The sequence below is a fragment of the Mirounga leonina genome, unplaced genomic scaffold (assembly GCF_011800145.1).
Source record: "Mirounga leonina isolate KUSES-001 unplaced genomic scaffold, KU_Mleo_1.0 Mir_201, whole genome shotgun sequence".
NCBI classification, from domain to species: Eukaryota; Metazoa; Chordata; class Mammalia; order Carnivora; family Phocidae; genus Mirounga; species Mirounga leonina.
Window position 1 is genome coordinate 6,292,063 of NW_023270504.1, and position 21,653 is coordinate 6,313,715.

General features: G+C 34.0%; 1 protein-coding gene across 4 annotated transcripts in view; it reads right to left on the bottom strand.

The window, feature by feature from the left end:
- CCDC91 (coiled-coil domain containing 91) overlaps nucleotides 1–21,653 on the bottom strand; it is a 344,660-nt gene that overhangs the window by 158,398 nt on the left and 164,609 nt on the right. For all 4 annotated transcript variants that reach the window (XM_035027989.1, XM_035027987.1, XM_035027988.1 and 1 more), the window contains exon 8: nucleotides 685–792. In XM_035027989.1, the coding sequence (XP_034883880.1) occupies nucleotides 685–792 (108 nt within the window). The remainder of the gene's footprint in view (nucleotides 1–684; nucleotides 793–21,653) is intronic.

Genomic DNA, 21,653 nt, shown 5'->3' on the forward strand with positions numbered 1-21,653 from the left:
TTTAAATTCTACCCCTAACTTTGTTTTCCAAATTCTTAGTATATTTTCTTCCCATGATATAAGAAAGTTCTGTTAAATAAAGCTGGTTGTATTTTCACCTACCAAATTTTTTGTTATTTAAAAGTGTTGTTGGGAACTTCTTGAATATATTACTTATACTACGACACCTCCATAAGTGCTCTTCAACTGATTGTTCACTGTAAATCAGCTAATCATGTCTTTAACATTAAATCAAGAAAAGAAACAAAAAATTCAGTGAAAAATTCAAATAGTGACCAATGCCTACATGCAACGAAAGGTAACTCAAACATGAATAAGTGCCTTTCAAAATTCAAATACTATTTATAAATCTTATACTCCTAAAAATCATTTCACATGCCATAATACATTCATAGTCATCTCTTTGCCTCTGTCATTTGTTGAATAATATTTAAACACAGAAATTAACATAAGAATTATGATTAATTTGTGGGAGAGCCACATATTTTAGGCCTTCAGCTCTATTTTTAGTCTTTCATAAAATTCCCAAACTTTAACATTAAGTTTACATAAGCATATTTTTTTTTCTCCAAAATACACCAAGGAAAGTAAATGGCACGAAACTGAATAAACAGTTATAGAGCTCTCAGGGGAGGAGAGTCAGAAGAAAAGTATAAATACATAATGGATGTGCAATTTTATTACCTGAGTATTTAACAACTCTTCACACTTGTGTGCTTGTTTCTCAATTGCAGAAATGTACTGTTTTTCAATAGCTTCTACTTGTTGCTTAACTGAAGACTGCAGTAGTGCCTAAAAACAAGCAAAAAAGTCATTTGGATCACAGACAAAACTTGGAGTCTACTGTTGGCATGAGAATTTTTTTTGACAGTTGTACATATCTGAAACATGATACTCTTTTGCATTACAAAATACACATTTTGTGAATATTGAACACATTCATATATAACCTACTTTAAGCTTTCGGTTTTAGGTTTTCCTATTGCCAACATTACAGTTTTTTGGCTCAGATGTTACTTCCACACACCCTCTCCTTAAAAAAGACCAAGTCATAGAAGATGATAAAGAGGGTGAGTAGTTCTGTTAAATAAAAATTCAGTTTAGTGAAGACCACACAGGATGAGGAGTGTATGAAAGCTGCTGAAGAAAAAAGAAAAAGAAAAAAAAAAACAGACATATTTCACTGGCTGACAAAACTCCACATCCTCTCGGCACGCTGTAATATCCCATGGGCCAAGCATGATCTTCAAGACCACAAGTCAAGTAAAAGCAGATGGAAACTCTGAGCAATTTCATACATAAAAGAACTGCCCCCCAGGAAGTTCACGCCCCTAATATAAAAAGGTAGAAGTCAAAGTGTGGAAGTCAGAATCTCAAGGCAGTATTCATAAAAAGTAATAAAACCTGGGAGACTGGACAAACTTAAGTGGGTACTGTAAACGCTGGAACCTGGGTCGGTTAAATATAAAGACGTTAACACTGTTCTAAGGGAAGCCAAATCAGCATTTGAAGATGTTCCACCCACTCACTTCCTTATTGGAAATGCTTAGAACATTATCATCTTTTTTCTTTCCTTTTTATTAAAGCATTATATGTTATACTTAACGTGTTCCCAATATTATATTACAGGCTATTTATAAATCCTAAATAATTCTAAAATATGTACGCAACCAAATACATAAGAATTCTTTAGCAAATATTCTATTTTTGAAGATCTATCTGGATAATAAACTACTCATAATCAAAATAGTAAGTTGAAACAGACACACGTCTTATAGAAAACAGACCTTTGGCACACTCACCAAGAAAAGAAAAATAAGCCAAATCTCTTAAATAATCTCTGTTTTGAAAATAGATTTACTTGGTTGGAAACAACATGCATTAAGGAGCTAAATAAATATGCACATATTTTTAAAAACTGAGACAAAAATATTTTTTTAAACCTTCGGGTAAGTCTCAAATTTTCAGATAATTAACCTTTTGCAAATGTTAGACTGTCTGATGATGCTACAACAGCTGTCACTCTGAAGTTGCATAATCACTAGCAAATTAGTAAGGGAAAATAAAGCTCTGACTGGGGTTTAACTAAAACTTAAAGAAGCGCTCAATAGAACTGCTTCAGCCCTTCATTTACACATTAGATGTCCTCTAAAGATTCCATAATGATTAATTTATATAAGGCCCCAAAATTTAACCTCTTACACTGTGACTAGATAATGTAAAATTATAATTTACCTTTGGCAAAATATAATATAGTATTTGTTGGACTTCAAAAAATTTAAAGAACATTATAGTTACAGATAATTCTCTTCGGTATATTCATGACATCTTCTGTAGATAGAAAAATGCCATTCTTTTTTGGGGACTTGGATATGACAGAATTTTGCTTAATGGAAAGAACTGTTTTCACTTTCTTATTTGCCATGGTTTCAAATAACCCACCATTTTAGTAGATTATATAGATTATACAGATTTTTAGTAGATTATATCCTTTGGAGAAACAGGTAAATTAATTAACTAAAACCTTTTCTCACCATAATTAAGAAACACAATGGAGGGGCGCCTGGGTGCTCAGTTGTTAAGCTTGCAGTTCTTGGTTTCTGCTCAGGTCATGATCTCAGGGTGGTGAGATTAAGCCCCTACATTGAGCCCTGTGCTCAGTGCTGAGAATCTGCAATCTTGTTTGAGATTCTCTCCCTTTCCTTCTCCCTCCCCCTCCGTCCCTCTCCCTACTTGCTCACATGGGAGTGGCTGGCTCTCTCTCTCAAATAAATAAATAAAATCTTAGAAAAAAAAGAAACACAATGGAACAGTATTTTTTTCTAGTGATTGATTCGTATACCATATACTCATTTTCTTCCAAACTTCAAGGAGGCAGGCACGATAGGATAATGAGTCAAGTAAGAGTCAAAGCTATGGTTATGGAGCGTGGTGAAAAGCTATGCAGAAGTGCCCAGCCTTTTATATAGTTTAAACCTCTCTTCTTAGCGCCATTCAGTTACTTAAATACACTCCTCTACAAAAGAGACATGAAGGTTCTACCCCTGAAACTAATACTACTCTATACTGTAACTAACTAGAATTTAAATAAAACCTTGAAAGAAAAAAGAATCATAGTATGAATGGTACCAATATTCACTAGAAAGTTCACTAAGCTTCAAATTATAACTACCACATTCATTTACCAAATTTGTTGCTAAATACATTTAATCCCTAGCAGGGGTTTTAATTTTTTAAGTTCTTATTTGAGACTAGAAATGTCCATCCTTTCTACCCCATGGAAGAAATTTTGAATAAATAAAATGAGGTGTGTGAAGGACTGCAAAATCCTTGGAAGGAAAAAGTATATTATAAATTCTACAATTATTAGACTCATAGAAAACAAACAGACTAAGTCAAAACCACTCCACCCAACCATTACCCGTAAGAAGTAGATATATATTTCTAATGGAATTAAATATAGGCTGAAATTTAAAAGGACTATAGCCAAAGTAGACTACTACAATCTAAAATACAGTCCGTTGTCTCAGCAAATCCACAATTTTTCTTCTCCTTTGAAATAGCCCAATTCTTATAGATTTGATCCAGCCCCATCAAATTAAACAACTTGTCCAGATTTGCAAAGCAGATGTGTCTAAAAACCAGATGGTCTCCAAAATATTAATATCATGTTGATATTTAGTATATAACCTCAAAAGAACACATTGTAGCTAATTTTAGTCAACAGTAATTAGATGATTTTTAAAAGCCACCCAAATTTTCTGTATCAATCCTCTGAGTCATACTTAACAAATGGAGAAAGGTATAAAGCTATGGAGCAAGCTGGAAGCAAAGTATAGAATAAACAGCCTGTCTAAAATTTAAGCCCTAGAAGAATAACAATCTTTGTTTATTTCACTGATATACCTACCCAATACATTTACAATAGTACCTAACACACTGAAGACATTAAACAAATATGTGTTGAATGAACTGAAGAAATAAGTCATGATTTTGGCATGTCCAAGCCTGATTATTTGCCTCTTCATAGAGAAACTATTAAAACTTTGATGTTAATGATGTCTGTAATTATATTCTTAGTTCAGCTTTTTGACTACAGTAATATAGATTAATTGTTGTAAAGGGTCATTTGAAATCAAGTGCAATTTCACCCTTCCTGAAAAAATATCACAGTTTGCTTTTTAAAAATTTATTTCAGATCTTTTCCAATTTTTAACTAAAAAATAAAATAAGCAAAATAAAAGGTATCTGTGACATGAGTAAGTTAAAACTCTGAAGGGATACTTTCATGTTTTTTTTTTTCCTAGTGAAGTGCTCTTTTGAAGCAAAATATTACTTTAAATTTTGCAAGGCTATTAAACTATTAGCACGTCTTATAATATAACCTCAACTTTTCCAACATATTGCATACGAATTTGTTATTCAAAAGGAGAGCCTCCTTGACTGAGATACATTTGGAAAAATGATGAATCTCAGTCATTTCACCAACTAATTCATCCATTTTTTTTCCCATGAACTCTACATCCCTGTTTTATAGATAAAGAAACAGACACTGAGGTTAAGAAGCACTGGGTGTTATACGCAACTAATGAATCATTCAACACTACATCAAAAACTAATGATGTACTATATGCTGGCTAATTGAACATAAAAAAAATAAAGAAAAAAATTAGCATTTTAATCCATAATTAAAAAAAAAAAAGAAAGAAAGAAACATGCCCCAATACACATGAAAAGACTCAGTGGAATAAAGAACTGAATTCAGGTCCACCCTTTTTGTTCCTAGTTTGTCTTAGCTGCTTTAACCCAATAAAGCAGATTTCTCTTTATGAACTATTTTTACAGCCACTTAATTATTTGTTCATTCTTCATTTATTCAACTAATATTTACCAAATGCACACTTTATTCTAGACACTGCTCTAGGAGCTGGGGATACAGAGTGAACAAAATAGACGAGAGCCTGACTCTCCTGAACTTACATTACTAGCAAGGGGATACAGAGAGTGGGGAGGACAAGGAGTTTGGAATGTAGACAGCAAACCATTTCTGATGGTGTTACAGGCTGTAAAGAAAATAAAACAGGATAAAAAGAAAAAAAAATGGAAAACAAAATTTTTAGAAAGGAGTGTCAAGAAAGAGCTCTATGGAGAGGCACAAAGAGTTGAGATGTCACAAGTGAACAAAAATTCAGTCATATAGATATAATGTCTGGGGGAAGAACATTTTCATCAAAGAAAAGAGTGCAAAGTCCAAGGGTGGGAATAAGGTTGATGAGCTCAAGAACTAGCAAAAAGGCCAGGGTGGATCATATGAACTAGAGAATTCCATCAGATGCTTCAGCTATTGCTGACTTCTTTTTATCCTTAACCCGGTCAAATTTCTCACCACAGGGTGTGTGTTCTTATTGACCCCTAGACCTGAAAAGTGAATCAGAGATCAGAAAAGTGGGTAGAGAACCATGAAAAGGCATTTTAATTCTATTCTAACTGCAATGAAAAACCCCTAAAGGATTTAAACAAGGAAGCATCTATAATCTGTTTTTTAAATATCTTTGAACAGCACCGCAAAGTACCAAAAGCATTCAAATGCTATCAAAGCTTTCTCCATCAATGGACAATTTGTGAAAATAAAAATATGTAGCATTGATCTTTGTGGGCTACTCATATACAAGTAAATTAGGAACTTATAATTAATGTACCATGCATAAACATTTTTTTTTTCCAGTAAAAGTAAGAGTAATGCAATTTTCCTCTCTGGTGATGAAGGATTAATCCTAACAAAAACAAGCTGAGTGTTTTTTATATTCTCACAAAAAGTGTCATAGATATATTACAAGTATATCTGGCAAGTAATACTTACTTGAACTTCATCTGGGCACTCTATTAGCATGCAGTTCTTCTACAATACTTAACCTTCTTAATTTTATAAATTAACTGGAAACAAAGACTATAAAAATGAAGACATAGTGTCCAAATGATGGCAGCTGACTAGATTTGGCTCCGAATGTTGAGTTTGGTTTCCAACTTGTCTTAATGTTCAATGACTCTTGACTAATCAAAAATATCTCTTGCCAATTTTGGGGTCTAAAACATCAATCTATAGCTCTGATGGCTTGTAGTGTGGAGGAGAAAATGATAGTTTGAGGTACCGTATGTCATATAAACGGATATTATACATATATGTATGTATGTATTTAAAGGCCTCTGATCAGTGAGCTAGTAATCCAGTTGAGGTATATACATATGGATGGATTTCTTAGAAGAGAATATTAGGCTACCCCTGAAAACAATATTTAGACATTTTAGAAAATTTTGTTGGGATACAAAAAGAAATAATGTGATTAAAACCCATCACTGAGAGGTGATTTAAAAGTGCAGTGTAAAAAGGAATAGGGAGTATAACTCTCTAGAAGAAAGACTTCAATCTGGACTCAGGCTTTCATTTACTCAAAACTGGGTCCAAATTCAAGTTTAGGTTCATGGTCTCCTGCTACCCAGGCTGGCAGAAGTTAGGCCCTGTAAATTCAACCCTTGGGGAGAATGAAGGTGCATGTTTCTTGATAGTGATGGATTTACTCATACTTTTTTTTAGAAAATAGGACAGAAATGACTACCTAAAATTATGGGGGGCGGGAATGGATTAAAAAAACAGAAGATTTCTTTCTTCCTTTTCCTTCATTTAAAAAAGGAAAATTAAGAAGGTCATGTTGAGTCTGTTGAAAATTTAGCCCGTTACAGATCTCAAGTATTTGGAATTGCAGTGATCCTCAGGCTTTTCTATGTATTTGAATTATAGTGCCGTGGTACTATACAATTCAAAAAGAAAAATGTTAAATTATGGGTGTAGATCTAAACATGGAAATTCAATATAGTCTAGCCATGTTATAAAGTGCTTTGGAAGCTGTGAAAGCCAAAGAAAATCTTCAGGACAGAGGGAATCATTCCTGTTGGCCTTGTTGTTAAGGGATTCTAGTAACATAAGAGTTGTTACCTCAAACACCACAAAAGTCTCCCAGTGAAAATTTCTTTTGTGCCATGGACAACACATTAAAATTAAGAAGTTTCTAAAATTAAGTACAGCACAGAGGCTCTGCATGTCTGCCTCCAGATACTTTAAACTTCTGAAAAGCTGCCATATGGATATGCCTCACCCTCAGATGCTACAACATTGCTCCTTGTGACTTGACTAAGGGCTACAGTTTCAGCGAAGAAAGAAAGAAGGAAAAGAAAGAAAAGGAAAGGAAAAAAGAATTGTGACTAAAACAACGAAGCACCTGGTTACACTAAAGAACTATGCATCTCATTTTCTGAAATATCAGACACCATGGAGAAAAAGAACCCATCTAAATGTTGGAAATATTTGGCTTAAATGCACTTGCATTAATGTTCCAAGGAGGCAGTATAATTTGTTGAATAGAACCCTGCATCAAGGTTTGAGTGACCTGGCTTTTATGTAAAACTCCTCAGCTTTTACGTGTTTGATAACGGCACTGTGTTCCTCTATGTCTCAGATTCCTTATCTCATAAATCTCATTCTCATAAATGAGAATAATAGAGTTTCTTCTCTGCCAATGACAAAGGAGTTCTATGAAATTATGACTGTTAATTTAATTCTTTATATTGATACTTCAAAATAGGATTGTTCTAACCACTTGCTGGTTTTGAGAACTAAATTCCTCACTTTTTCATGATAAAATTGATGCTATGTGGATTCAACTTAGGATCAACATTATTTTTTTTTAATTACTAGATTTAAGATCATTAAAGTGAAGAATTTCCCTCCAAACTAATCAAGATTCATCATTCACTAAATATAGATCTCAAAGATTAGAAAAGAATGTTTTTTCCTACTGTAAAACTATCAACATGGAGAGAGTTAAGAGAGGTTTCATGCAAACCAATTTTATTAGAGGACATCCTGACAAAGATTAAATTTTCCTTTTTGTTTTCTCTTGATCATAAAAAGAATAAAATTGATGATAAGGTAAGATCTTTGAATTGGGTGCTTTTCCAGTTAAAAGTTAGCCATATATTACAGAAGTGATAGCATTGGAGGTGATATGCAAAATATTTGAAATCTACCAGATTGGGCACCAATCAGAAGTACCATCTCCAGTAATAGAGCAGGAGCCAACGGCCTCCTGCAATGCCAAGCTCCAGCTTGATTGTACGGGGTAAGGGAGAAGCCCCAGAGGATGGGACAAAATCATTAAAGTGTTTCAGAAGAATTGTTAATACACTAACTGCTATAGAAGTATTTCACCATTAGGAAATGGCACAAAGTGGTGCTTGCTGGCTGAACATTAGCCTACATTACGCTGTTACAGTGGATTAATTACTAAAAACATTTGGTTACATGAATATCCTGCTAAATGAAAAACAGAATAACCTTGAACTTGGTGCTTCCAAATCTTTTGAATTTTATATTGCATACATACATTATCTTGTCAGAAAATATTTTGAAAATAATAGGGTAAATCCTTCTATGGCCTAATAATTTATCCTTGGTATAAAATCTATATACTATAGATCAAGGATCCCCAAAGTTGATTAACAAGAACTTACAGATAAAATCAAAACCAGCCTTCTATTATGATACTGGGTTGCACACTACTTACAAATGTCACAGATATCTCAATATGCTACTCTCCCAAATTTCAATGGTTATTACATCTCTGCTTTCCTTCCTCAGAGTCTGTGTTTTATAGTTCAGAGGAAAGAATACAGCTAGCCATTCCTTTCTTACATCCTTTCAAACAGGCAAAAGATTTAAAAAATTAAAGTAGGGCGCCTGGGTGGCTCAGTTGGTTAAGCAACTGCCTTCGGCTCAGGTCATGATCCTGGAGTCCCTGGATCGAGTCCCGCATCGGGCTCCCTGCTCGGCAGGGAGTCTGCTTCTCCCTCTGACCCTCCCGACCCTCCCCCCTCTCATGCTCTCTCTCTCTCAGTCTCTCTCTCAAATAAATAAAATCTTTAAAAAAAAAAATTAAAGTAGCTTTTAGTGTACATATCCTCATGTGGACTTAGAAAATTAAATGAGTATATGAGTAACTTTCATCGATTTATCTTTTCTGCCTCTAAGAACTATGGTATGCAGTCTTTCACTAACTGGAATATTGGTGGCCAAAAAAATGAATAAAAATAAATCCATAACATACACACACATCAATTTTTTGCCCCTAAAGTCTAATTACATAACACTTTTCAGGCACTAAGACTGAAAATGTCTGAATCCAGATAGACCTTGATGACAATTCAGTTCATTAGAATAAGAAGAGATTAAGAACCACATAACTGATATACTACATTGACTGGAATAAGTACAGAAATGATACTCTTTACAGATACCACTATATAATCACTCTTCCAGCATTATTACTAGATGTAGAAACCTGTTGAATAAGCTTGGATAAAAGGAAGATTTGAAAAAACTTGCTAACCCATGAGAACAGGTCAAGCTTCATTCCAGTCAATGAGACAATATTATTCTGGATGGAAGATACTTATGACAGAGTAGCCTGGATGTTATGATAGTAAGCAAAAATCTGTAATTAATCAACAACACCCAGGTGGGTAGGACTGATATTGATAAAATTTTCAAATCTGATCAACAGTAGTTACAAATATGAACCTGATGTGATACATAAAGTGAACCTATGGCATTCAAAGTGCATTTTAGAAGGTAAGCCAAAAACAACCAATGGGAAAAGGCAGGTCTTACGTGTCTTAAGAAACAACTAACTACATAAATCCTACTCATTAAATTTTTTTTTAATCTTTGGGGGTATTTTTCAAGATCTGCTCTACAGCAAAAATTAGAAATATATATCCTCAAAACAGTATGAAGTATTCCTCCTTTCATTCCTTTGACTGTCAGGCTGATATACCAGTCATAGTATAAAAAAAGCGAACTTTAAATCTATTTTAGAACAAGTTCTCTTGCAAGATTTCCAATGCCTTTTGGTTTTGGCCTGGCTGGAAAAACCACAAGAATAGCTTTGCATGCAAAATTCTGACTTAGCCCAAGAAACTCGGAGGCACACAAGAAGTATTCTCAACTACCAAACTTTCTCAGTCTTCTGCTGAGGTTAAGTTGGTGGGAGGGATAAGACTGGACAAGCCAAGTTGTTAGTGCCAAACCAATCACCAGTATCTAGCATCCTGTTAGGCCAAAATCTATTGGCAACGGCAAACATCCGTATTGTCCAGGAAAAATCTGATCATACGATAAAAGCTGGAATTTATGAGAATCCTTGTTCAATCAAAAACTGAAACTATAAATTTATTTCATACCTTTGGGTTAACAAAACAATGGAATTCAAAAAAAAGATATATGACAGGTTTCACACATCTTAACACTTATTTCTCTCCTCTCTGCATAAAAAGTTAGCAACCTTTAATCAAGGGAAAAATATCAAAAGAATTGAAAACAAAGCTGTTCCCCCCCTCCCTGGAGCAGAACTTTATACAATACAAGTAATTCTACACCCTGGGAAAAACTGGTCTCCTAAATGTAATATGCTCTCCCTTATAAGACAGCACAAACAACTCAAGAGTTCAAATAAAATACTAGCAAGTAGATGCTTTTGAAAAATGGAATACAGCAGGCATGTGATACTCCATCCTGGCATTTAACATATGGTACATTGCTAAAATTCAAAGCAATCCTTACCAAAAGGTATTTCAGACATACTTAAACTACAGAAAATGCAGAAGACAGACACTCAATAAGCCAAAGTTCGTTAACATGGGAAATGAATATATCAAGAATTTTAATCAAGATAATTTCAGAAAAACTTAAGTTTATGTAACAATTTTATATCGTTTTTCCACCATGAGTAGCAGAAAGTTCATGTGCCTAATACATTAAAACTCTGTATCTGATTCAATACTCTCATACTTAAACATAACAAGAAGAGAAAACAAATATGTCAGAAAATTCTCTTCGTGAGATGTTGTTAGACTAGAGAAGAATCTACCCATTCTTATTTTCTCATTAAAATAGTAGTACTTATAAGCACTACTCATGTGTCAAGCATTCTTTGGGTTTAGCATCTGGTTTATAATATACAGAATTAAATATCATTACCTCAGTCAAGATTCAGAAACAAAGACAGTAAAAGAGTAATGGGTGTGTGTGTCTACACATCTATTTTCATGGAGTTATCTTGAGATGTGTAGATATCTATAAGGATACCTGCAAGGATGAGTTCTGTAAATAGACTTTGCCTGGCCAAATGTGTGCACACAAAACACCGGGGGGAGAAAAGAAAGCTCTAAATTTTGAGAAGTCTATATACAAAACTTTTCTAGTTTTAAGATGAATGTGATGACCAGGAACTAATTTTCAAATCACCAAAAAACTGACACAGAAAATGTTTAGATTAGGCATCCACAAGAGGGCCAAGACATATATAATATTCATTAAATTCATTAAATCAGTACAGTTATAATTTAATTGGTGCTTGCATTTAAATATTAAACAAAACTGCATTTTCTTTTTGCCTTTTTCAGGCTATTCTGATCACCATTTTTGCTAATCTGTCAACTATGTCAAAATTCAATAAATTTCAATACGTCTCATACTTGCTATGATTTGGAAGATACCTAAATTCTTACATTTAAACAACAAAAACAACAGAGTGAAATTTAATTTTAAAAATACACAAGTTGTGACAGAACCAAGAAAGTAACTTGTAAATGTAACTTTAGGATGAAATTAAAAACTTTGTATAGAAGAGTTTCAAAAGGGAAAACTTTTTCTAACTCTACCTTAAAGCAAACACCACACGCGCGCGCGCGCACACACACACACACACACACACACACGGAAGGGGGAGGAGTCTGTTGTCACTGTATACAATAGCAAAACAAAAATGTTAATCAATAAATACGTTCATATCTTATTTGTGTCAAATTGGAATTTTTAACGAACGAGGCTCAAAGTAAGATAAAAGAAAACATGTTAAACTTAATTTCTTTTTTTTTTTTTTAAGATTTTATTTATTTATTTGAGAGAGAGTGAGAGAGACAAAGAGCACAGGAGGGGGGAGCGGGAGAGGGAGAAGCAGACTCCCTGCCGAGCAGGTAGCCCGATGCGGGACTCGATCCCGGGACTCCAGGATCATGACCTGAGCCGAAGGCAGTCGCTTAACCAACTGAGCCACCCAGGCGCCCTAAACTTAATTTCTTGAGCACTTTTCACTCACTGTAACAGCATGTTAGCAATAGTTCCAGCTTTGAACTTCAGCACAATGAGTCAACTACAACTTCCTTCGGGAAATTCTCTCCAAAAGTTATTTAGGATAAAAAGAAAATCATTTTAAGAATGTGTCAGCATCTAGAATAGCTTTAGCTCAAGCATTTATATACAGTGCATTAACTGAATGCATGTATAATGAGATACTTCTTTATTTTTTTAAAGATTTTATTTATTTATTTGACAGAGAGAGACATAGCGAGAGCAGGAACACAAGCAGGGGGAGCAGGAGAGGGAGAAGCAGGCTTCCCGTGGGGCAGGGAGCCCGATGTGGGACTCGATCCCAGTACCCTGGGATCATGACCTGAGCCGAAGGCAGACGCTTAACGACTGATCCACCCAGGCGCCCTGAGATACTTCTGAAAAGAGAAACACGCAACAAACACATCTGTGCAAGGGGTGAAGATAGTGAGATATTTTCTCTTTAAAAGATAAGACATCATATTCCTTAAGTTACAGAATTACATCTGTTTTAGCAAATACACCTGTATATTTTTTCATGTAGGACTTTTTTAGATAGTCCCTCTTTGCTATTATACCAATCCTCCAGTATAAAGAAAATTTTTCTTACTGTGATCACTAATCCCACACTGGAAAAAACAGTACATAAGTTTTAAAAAAAAACAACTTAATGCAGAATAAATTCTAGTTTTTTGGTTACAGCTAGAACTTTTGCTTCCTTTTTAACCTTCAAAAACAAAGAGCAGTCCATCCCACAGTCACTTAAATTCTGTTAAGAGTATCTCTCATCTTTCTTGTACAGAAGAATTTCCCCAGTGATTTCAATGGGAAACACACACATACACACAATCTGGACAGGTTCAATATTAAATGACAAAAATTAGGAAATAATGGCAACAGCCTGAAAAAGAATATTTTGACAGGCAAATAAATATGAAGGAATAAGACAATGATTAACTCACCCCTTCCACTGGAGTAGTAGAATCACTTTTAGAACTTTAAAGAAAATATGGATACTTAGATACCACCACCAACAAATGATTTAGAATTTCCAGAGAGGAAATCTGCCTTGGAATATGCATTTTAAAAAATCATCACAAGGCACCTGGGTGGCTCAGTTGGTTAAGTGTCTGCCTTCAGCTCAGGTCATAATCCCCGGGTCCTGGATCAAGCCCCACGTCGGGCTCTCTGTTCAGCGGGGAGCCTGCTTCTCCCTCTCCCTCTGCCCCTCCACCCTGCTTGTGTGCTCTCTCTCTCAAATAAATAAATAAAATCTTAAAAAAAAAAAAAGGATCATGAGTAATTTATTATGTGCTGCAAAAGGTGAGAACCAAAGGGTTAAGAAATCCTGATCAGTTAAAGTTCTCTTAAGCAAAAAGCATTATAGTAATGCAACTATGCATTACCTTAAAAAAAACTAAGATAGTCTACATCATGGATAAGAATCCCTGATAGAGAAAACTATAGACATAAAAGAATTGTTAAGTCTGAGCCAATGTATATAACGAAGAATGACAATTTAAAGACAAAAGCCCAATTAAACAAGTAAAGGAAAATTCTTATGTAAACAATCTTAGATGTGGCATGCTCCTATGGAAAGCCCTCCAAGATCTACATTTACTTTACTGTTGTTAATTATCAGGATAAAAGATTTTAAAAATTATGACATGGAAGAAAAAGTAAACAAAATTAAGTAAACATTATGGGGAAAGTTGGCATATATAGCACATTAGCTTAATTTTAGCTTTGTTTTCTTCTGTACTTTAACAGAATTTCACATGTCCTTTTCATCAATCTGGAGCAAGCTATTTATTTTCTAAATGAACAGAAGAATGCCGGCTTTTTAACAGGAGCCCAGGAATATGACGGGCTGGTCCACAATCTCTTTCCCTTAAGCGGATATTTCTAAAAAGAAAACTGAAACAAGAATTCACAATGTATCATTTTGAAAAGTAAACTAATTACTAATCAGCTGTAAAATAATGACAATGCACTGAAATTGCTATGCTAGAAAATTGGTATAACAATGGTAACTATAACAACTAATATTTATTAACAGCATTATTATTAGCCAAGCAATACATGTTATCTCACTAGATCCTCACAACGCTCCTATGAATAGGTTCTATGGTTTATTCCCTCATTTATTCAAGAGGAAATTAAAATTCATATATAAGAAACTGCCCAAGGTCACCCTGTTACTAAGTACCAGAGCTGGGGCTTTGATCAAGGCGTGTCTGATTTCAAAATAATCAGTTAGCTCTACTAACAGAAGTACTTGGTAGTCCCAACATAGAAATTTTTACAGAAATGCAACACTCTTTTGGGAATTCATAGATTAAAAATTATGTATTTTTAATTATTATATATCATTATTAAAGGTAGAAAAAGATAAGAATATGAGTACATAATACATAATAATAGTACAAAATAACTTTGGATCTCAAAGTTGTTTAAATATGGAATTGGGTTGTAGATTTTCTTTACCAAGTTCCTGCAGGGGATAGTTTGAAGTTGTATAAATAAGTAGTTACAAAAAGAACTGAATTCCAATTTGATAAGGTCAGCTAATCCATTAAATACATGTAATCCCTTGTCTTATTGTGCCTCAACTTATTTTGCTTCACAGATACTGCACTTTTTATAAATTGAAGGTTTGTGGCAACCCTGCATCAAGCAAGTATATCAATGCCATTTTTACAACAGCATTTCCTCACTTCGTGTCTTTGTGTCACATTTTGGTAATTCTCATTATTTCAAACTTTTTCATATTATCGTATTTAAATTGTTACACTCTCATAATAAAACTTTAGCAGATGAGGAGTTCCTCCTTATGGATTAGCAAAGAAAGTGGTTTCTTGAGATGGAATCTACTCTTGGTAAAATGCTGTCAAGATTGTTGAAATGACAAGAAAGACTATTACATCAATTTAGCTGAAAGAGCAATGAGAGAGTTTGAGAGGACTACCTCCAATTTTGAAAGAAGTTCTACTGTGGGTAAAATGCTATAAAACAACATTGCATGTTACAGAGAAATCATTTGTAGAAAAAAGAGTCAATCAATGCGGCAAACTTCACTGTTATCTTATTTTAAGAAATTGCCACAACTGCCCCAAACTTCAGCAACCACCACCCTGATTAGTCGGCAGCCATCAACATCGAGCCAAGACCCTCCACCAGCAGAAAGAAATTATGGCTAGCTGAAATCTCAGATGATGGTTAAGCATGTTTTAGCAATAAAGTATTTTCTAATTAAGGTATGTACATTTTCTGGACATAATGCTACTGCACACTTAGTAGAGTACAGCATGGTGTAAACATAACTTTTATATGCACTGGGAAACCAAAAAATTCATTTGAATCACTTTATTTCTATATTCACTTTATTGTGGTGGTCTGGAACCAAACCCACAATATCCCCAAGGTATGCCTACACAGGGCTAATTAAAGGTGAATCAGAATTTTCAGTTCTTTGTGAAAAGTTGAAATCATAACATAGCTTATTTCTATTTTAAAATTAGAAATTGTTGATCACATCATTTGGGAACTTTAATAAGGGCTATTTCATTTGAGTGGTGTTACATACACAAAATATGCTAACCAAATGTATTAGAACTTAAGGGTTTTCTTCCTTTCATTTGATTACCAATGTAAAAAAAAAAAAGTAAGATAAATCATTAAGCTTTAAATTAATATTTGAATCCATGGTAATTTGCTGAAACAAAACCCAAAAGCATATTCTAAAATTCGTAAGAGGTATAATATCAGAATTTACTCATGTAAAAAAAGTCACATTTTATAAAAGCATTAGAAAAAGAAATCAGCAATGATCCAAAGGTTGAGGTACTCATATATGACAAGATGATGTACACAAATCTTTAACTCTTGTATATACAGTGAGAAATACAAAGAATGTCATGGCTCCTAGATATTCACTGATCCCAGGATAACTTGTTCAATGAAGAACATATGTAATAAGTAACCACTATTTTAATATGGATTAAAAGAAATAAGGGGGGTAGGGTGGGATTTCTGGAATGGTAATGTTAAGAGCTCAGAGAATCTTCTAACCTGATGTATCTTTTAAGCAAAAACAATCATTCAAAGTCTCTGGACATTTATCAAAAGGCTTACAATAAACTGAGCAACATTTATTAAACAAAGTTTACAGAAACCTGGTAAGAACAGAGGGAAGTTATGATACTCAACCTAGGGACTTCACCCATTCACCCACAGCTGAGCCTTCCAGAAGAACTGTTTCAACAGGCTCAGCAGCTGAGTGACAGTTCCCATCTTCCCCAACCTATTAGTGTAAAAATCATTCCTGGTGGTCTTGGCAGCTGGTGAACATTAATAGATCCTATTTTCCATAGCTCCATGCTGCAGAAGGCTTATATCACATAAATAGGACAGCTGGTAAAAAATACAATTCTCCTTTCCTGCACAGCTCTGTATTGCAGGATAGCTGCTCAGAAGACAAATGCCAGTTCCCATCTCTAGTACATTCCTGAGGTAAAAGAACTATTCCAGAGATATTTAACAGCTATAAACATTGGACAATCCCTTCCTCATGAACTCTGTATTACAGAAGATCTATAGTGAGCAGTGGTGGCAGCCATTTAGCAGAATAGTGCCTACCCTCTTTCCCTCATGTACAGCTCCAGCTGTGAAAGGAGGATCTGGGTGAGGAAGCCAATTAAGAGCAAATTAAGCATCCTACTCTTCCAGGGCCTGTGCATAGACCATAGGTTCTACGACAGGGAAGGGTTATAGCAAGGCTCTGGCACACAAACTACCCCTACCAAAGGGGATGATCTATAACTGATGTATAACTGGATCAGGCTGGGGATCAATGGATACCCCAGGGCAATGTCAAAGACAATAAAGCAATCAACTAGAAATTAACAGAAACTAACAGCTAGTTTTGATAAAACACAGACAAGTCAGAATCATAAAATGGGAGTCCAGGAAAGAGATAGTTAAAGAGCGCATGGCTTTAAAACAGTCATTTCTGGTAGTCAGAAAGAGTATGTAAATATCCATTTTGCTCTACAGAAGCTGCACAATTCAAAAGAAATGGACTTCACTAATCAATCAACAAACGAAAGCACAAAGTCTCCTGAGGACTGAAGACACAAAGTTGTTACTATATTTTGTCTACAATGTCTAGTTTTCAATAAAAAATTACTAGACATGAAAAGAAATATTAAACTGTGTCACATACACAGGGAAAACAGGAGTCAACAGAAACTGCCTTTGATGTGGCCTAGATGTTACTTAGTAGAAAAAGACTTCAAAGCACCTATTAAAAAAATGAACTAAAGAAAACCATGCTTAAATAACTAAATAACACCTCATAAAATACACACTATTAATAAGGAGGGAAATTAAACAAAAGAAGCAACAGGAAATTCTGGAGTGGAAATGTAAAACAACAAAAATGAAAAATTCCATAGGTAAAATGCTATCAAACAGCATTGCATATTTCAGAGAAATCATTCATAGAAGGAAGAGTCAATCAGTGTGGGAAACTTCACTGTTATCTTATTTTAAGAAATTGCCACAGCCACCCAACCTTTAGCAACCACCACCCTGATCAGTCAGCAGCCATGAACATTGAGGCAAGGCCCTCCACCAACGAAAAGAAATTATGGCTCACTGAAATCTCAGATGATGGTTAAGCATTTTTTAGCACTAAATTATTTTTTAGAGGTTCTAAACAGTAAGTTTGAACTGAGAGAAGACATAATCAGTAAATCTGAAGAAATATCAATGAAGACTGTGAAACCTAAACTACAGAGCTTAAATAATGAAGAAAAATGAATAGAGCCTCAGAAAAATGTGAGACACTTTTAGGCAGACCAACATGTACATAGTGAAAGTAACACAAAGGAAGAAGAGAATAAAAAATATTTAAAGAAATAATGGTTAAAGAGGGCACGTACTGAATGGAGTACTGGGTGTTATACGCAAACAATGAATCATGGAACACTACATCAAAAACTAATGATGTAATGTATAGTGATTAACATAACATAATAAAAAAAAGAATTCCATAAAGAAAAAAAATAAAGAAATAATGGCTGAAAACTTCTCACAGTAACAAAATGCATTCTCTACATGTAAGAAGCTCAATGACTTCCATGTAGGGAAAACTAAAAGAGATACACACCCAGACATATTACAGTTAAAATGCTGGAACACAAAAACAGAAACAATTTGGAAACAGCAGAAAAATGATTCATCACATACAAGATAAACACAAAAAAATTAATAGCTTACGTCTCATCAGAAACAATGAAAGAGAGAAGGCAATGGGGATGACATTTTCAAAGTGTTAAAATTAAACAAAAAACCTGTCTCACAAGAATCTTATATCCAACAAAAGGAAACAAAAAAGCTTTTAAAAATACAAAACTTTTTTTAAAGAATGAAAATGAACTAAAGCTACTTCAAGGTAAATGCATTGTTAGCAGACATAACTTACAGTAAATATTAAAGGAAGTTCTTTAGGCTAAAACAAGTAAAATCAGAAAATAACTCAATCCACATGAAGAAATAATGCATGCCAGTAAAGTTAATCATGTAGGTAGTTTTAAAAAACAATATAATTGATTATTTCTTCTCTGTTCTTCTCTTAATTGATTTAAAAAGCAATTACATTTTTAAAAGATATATAATTATATTTGTACAAAAGACAGTTTAGATTCAAAGATACAAATTGGTTCAAGATAAAAGGATGGGAAAAGATACACCATGCAAATAAAACCACAGCAGAGCTGGAGTGGCTATACTAATGTCAGGAAAAACAAACAAACAAAAAATGGACTTTAGAAGAAAAAAAAATCATACCGGAGATAAAACACATATGCAGGGAACAAAATACCCCCTATAAAATATATGAAACAAAACCTAACAGAATAACAAAGAATTCAACAATAATGTTGATATCCACACTATATCCACTTTGATATCCACACTATAAAATAAATAATAAAGGATAGAAAAATTAAGCAGATTACCAACAGCAGATGGAAGAATTAACACTATGAACCAACTGCATGTACCTAAAAACATCTACAAAACACTCCACCCCAGTCAAAATCATCAAAAAGAATTTTCCAACCACAAGGAAATTAAATTAGAAATTAATAACAGCTATAAATTACATAACACTTTTCTTTTTTTTTCTTAAAGATTTTATTTATTTATTTGACAGAGAGAGAGACAGCAAAGGGGAAACACAAGCAGGGGGAATGGGAGAGGGAGAAGCAGGCTTTCCGCCGAGCAGGGAGCCCAATGTGGGGCTCGATCCCAGGATCCTGGGATCATGACGTGAGCCAAAGGCAGCCGCTTAACGACTGAGCCACCCAGGCACCCCTCATTACATAACACTTTTCTAAAGAAACAATGTGTTAAAGAAGAAATCACAATGAGGATTATAAATTCTTTTACATGAACAAAAATGAAAATACATCATACAAAAATCATGGGATGAAATAAACTAGAATCAAGAGGAAGACATAAATGCCTATATTAAAACAGAAAAAGATATTACATTAATCAGAAAAAAGATATTACATATTTCATCTACTCATCCATTTTAACAAACAAGAAAAATAATAAAGGAAGGCCAAAGTAAGCAAAAGGCTATGCAAAATAAATGTTAGAGTGGAAATTAGTAAATAAGAGAATAGAAAATGGCAGAAAATGAACAAAACCAATAGTTAATTACTTGAAGACACAAACAGAATAAAGAAATTTGTAGATGAATTAACCAAATGGAGAAGAGGGAAGACTCAAATTACAAAATCAGAAATGAAAGAGGAGATATCACTACTTACCTTACAAAAATAAAAGCATTGGAAGAGCATACTATAAATAACTACATGCTAAAAATTAGAGCATTTAGATAAAAGAACTAAATTCCTAGAAAAATAAAATTACCAAACTAAGGAAGAAAACAGAAAATCTGAAGACTGAATTTATTTATTAAAAAAAACCCAAAAAACCCCACACAGAAAAATCCAGTATCACATGGTTATATTAGTGAATTCTACAATTCTTTTTTTTTAAAGATTTTATTTATTTATTTGACAGAGAGAGGCAGCAAGAGAGGGAACACAAGCAGGGGGAGTGGGAGAGGGAGAAGCAGGCTTCCCGCCAAGCAGGAGCCCGATGCGGGGCTCGATCCCAGGACCCCAGGGTCATGACCTGAGCCGAAGGCAGACGCTTAACGACTGAGCCACCCAGGCGCCCCGTGAATTCTACAATTCTTAACAAAGAATTAATACTGATCCTTTACAAACTCTTCCAAGAAATTAAAGAAAAGAGAACATTCTGAGTAAAGTATTATACTGATTAGCAAAGCCTGCTAGACCCCAAAGAAAACTACAAACCAATATTCCTTATGAATAAAGATACAAAATACTCAACAAAATATTAACAAACTGAATGATGCAACACCTAAAAAAAAAAAGTATATACCATGACCAAGTGAGATTATCTCAGGAATGCAAAACAGATTTAATATCCAAAAATCAAATGGAATATACCATATTCATAAGGAAAAAAATCGTCATTTCAAAAGACACAGAAATAGTATTGGACGAATTCTGCAACCTTTCATGATTAAAAATTTTTTTTTCAACAAACTAGAAATAAAAGGGTACTTCCTCAACCTAATGAAGACCATGTATTTACAACTCACTTATAACATCATACTTAAATGGTTAATAACTGAATGTTGTCTCTCTAAGATTATGTATATTCTTGCAGCTCTTATTCAACTTGTATTGCAGGTCTATCCAGGACAATTAAGCAAGAAAAAAAAATAAAAGGCACCCAGATTGGAAAAAGGTGCAAGTGGCAGGTGGCATGGTCTTGTATACAGAAAATCCTAACAACTCTATTAAAAACTATTAGAACTAATGAAGGTATATATCAGAACAAATATGCAAAATCAATCCTGTAATTATTAATCATATATGCTAGCAATGAAAAATCTGAACATGAAATTAATAGAAACAATTCATTTTACAATATCGTCAAAAAGAATAAAATACACAGTAAAAACTACAATAGATCGTTGAAAGGAATTAAAGAGGATAAAATAAATGTAAAGACGTTTCATAATTATGCATCAGAAAACTTAACACTATTAAAATAGCAGTACTTCCCAAATAGGCCTTACATATTCAAGGCAAATACAAATCAAATCCCACTTGGATGTTTTTAAAAATTCGCATGCTGATAGTAAAACTCATATGAAAATGCAAGTGACCTAGAATAGCCAAAACAATTTGGAAGAAGAACAAAGTTGGACAGTGTACACTACCTGATACCAAAAAGTTACTATAAAGCTACAGTAATAAAAAGTGTGGTAATGGCATTGAGAGAGACATACAGTTCAATGGAAAGGAATTAAGAGTCT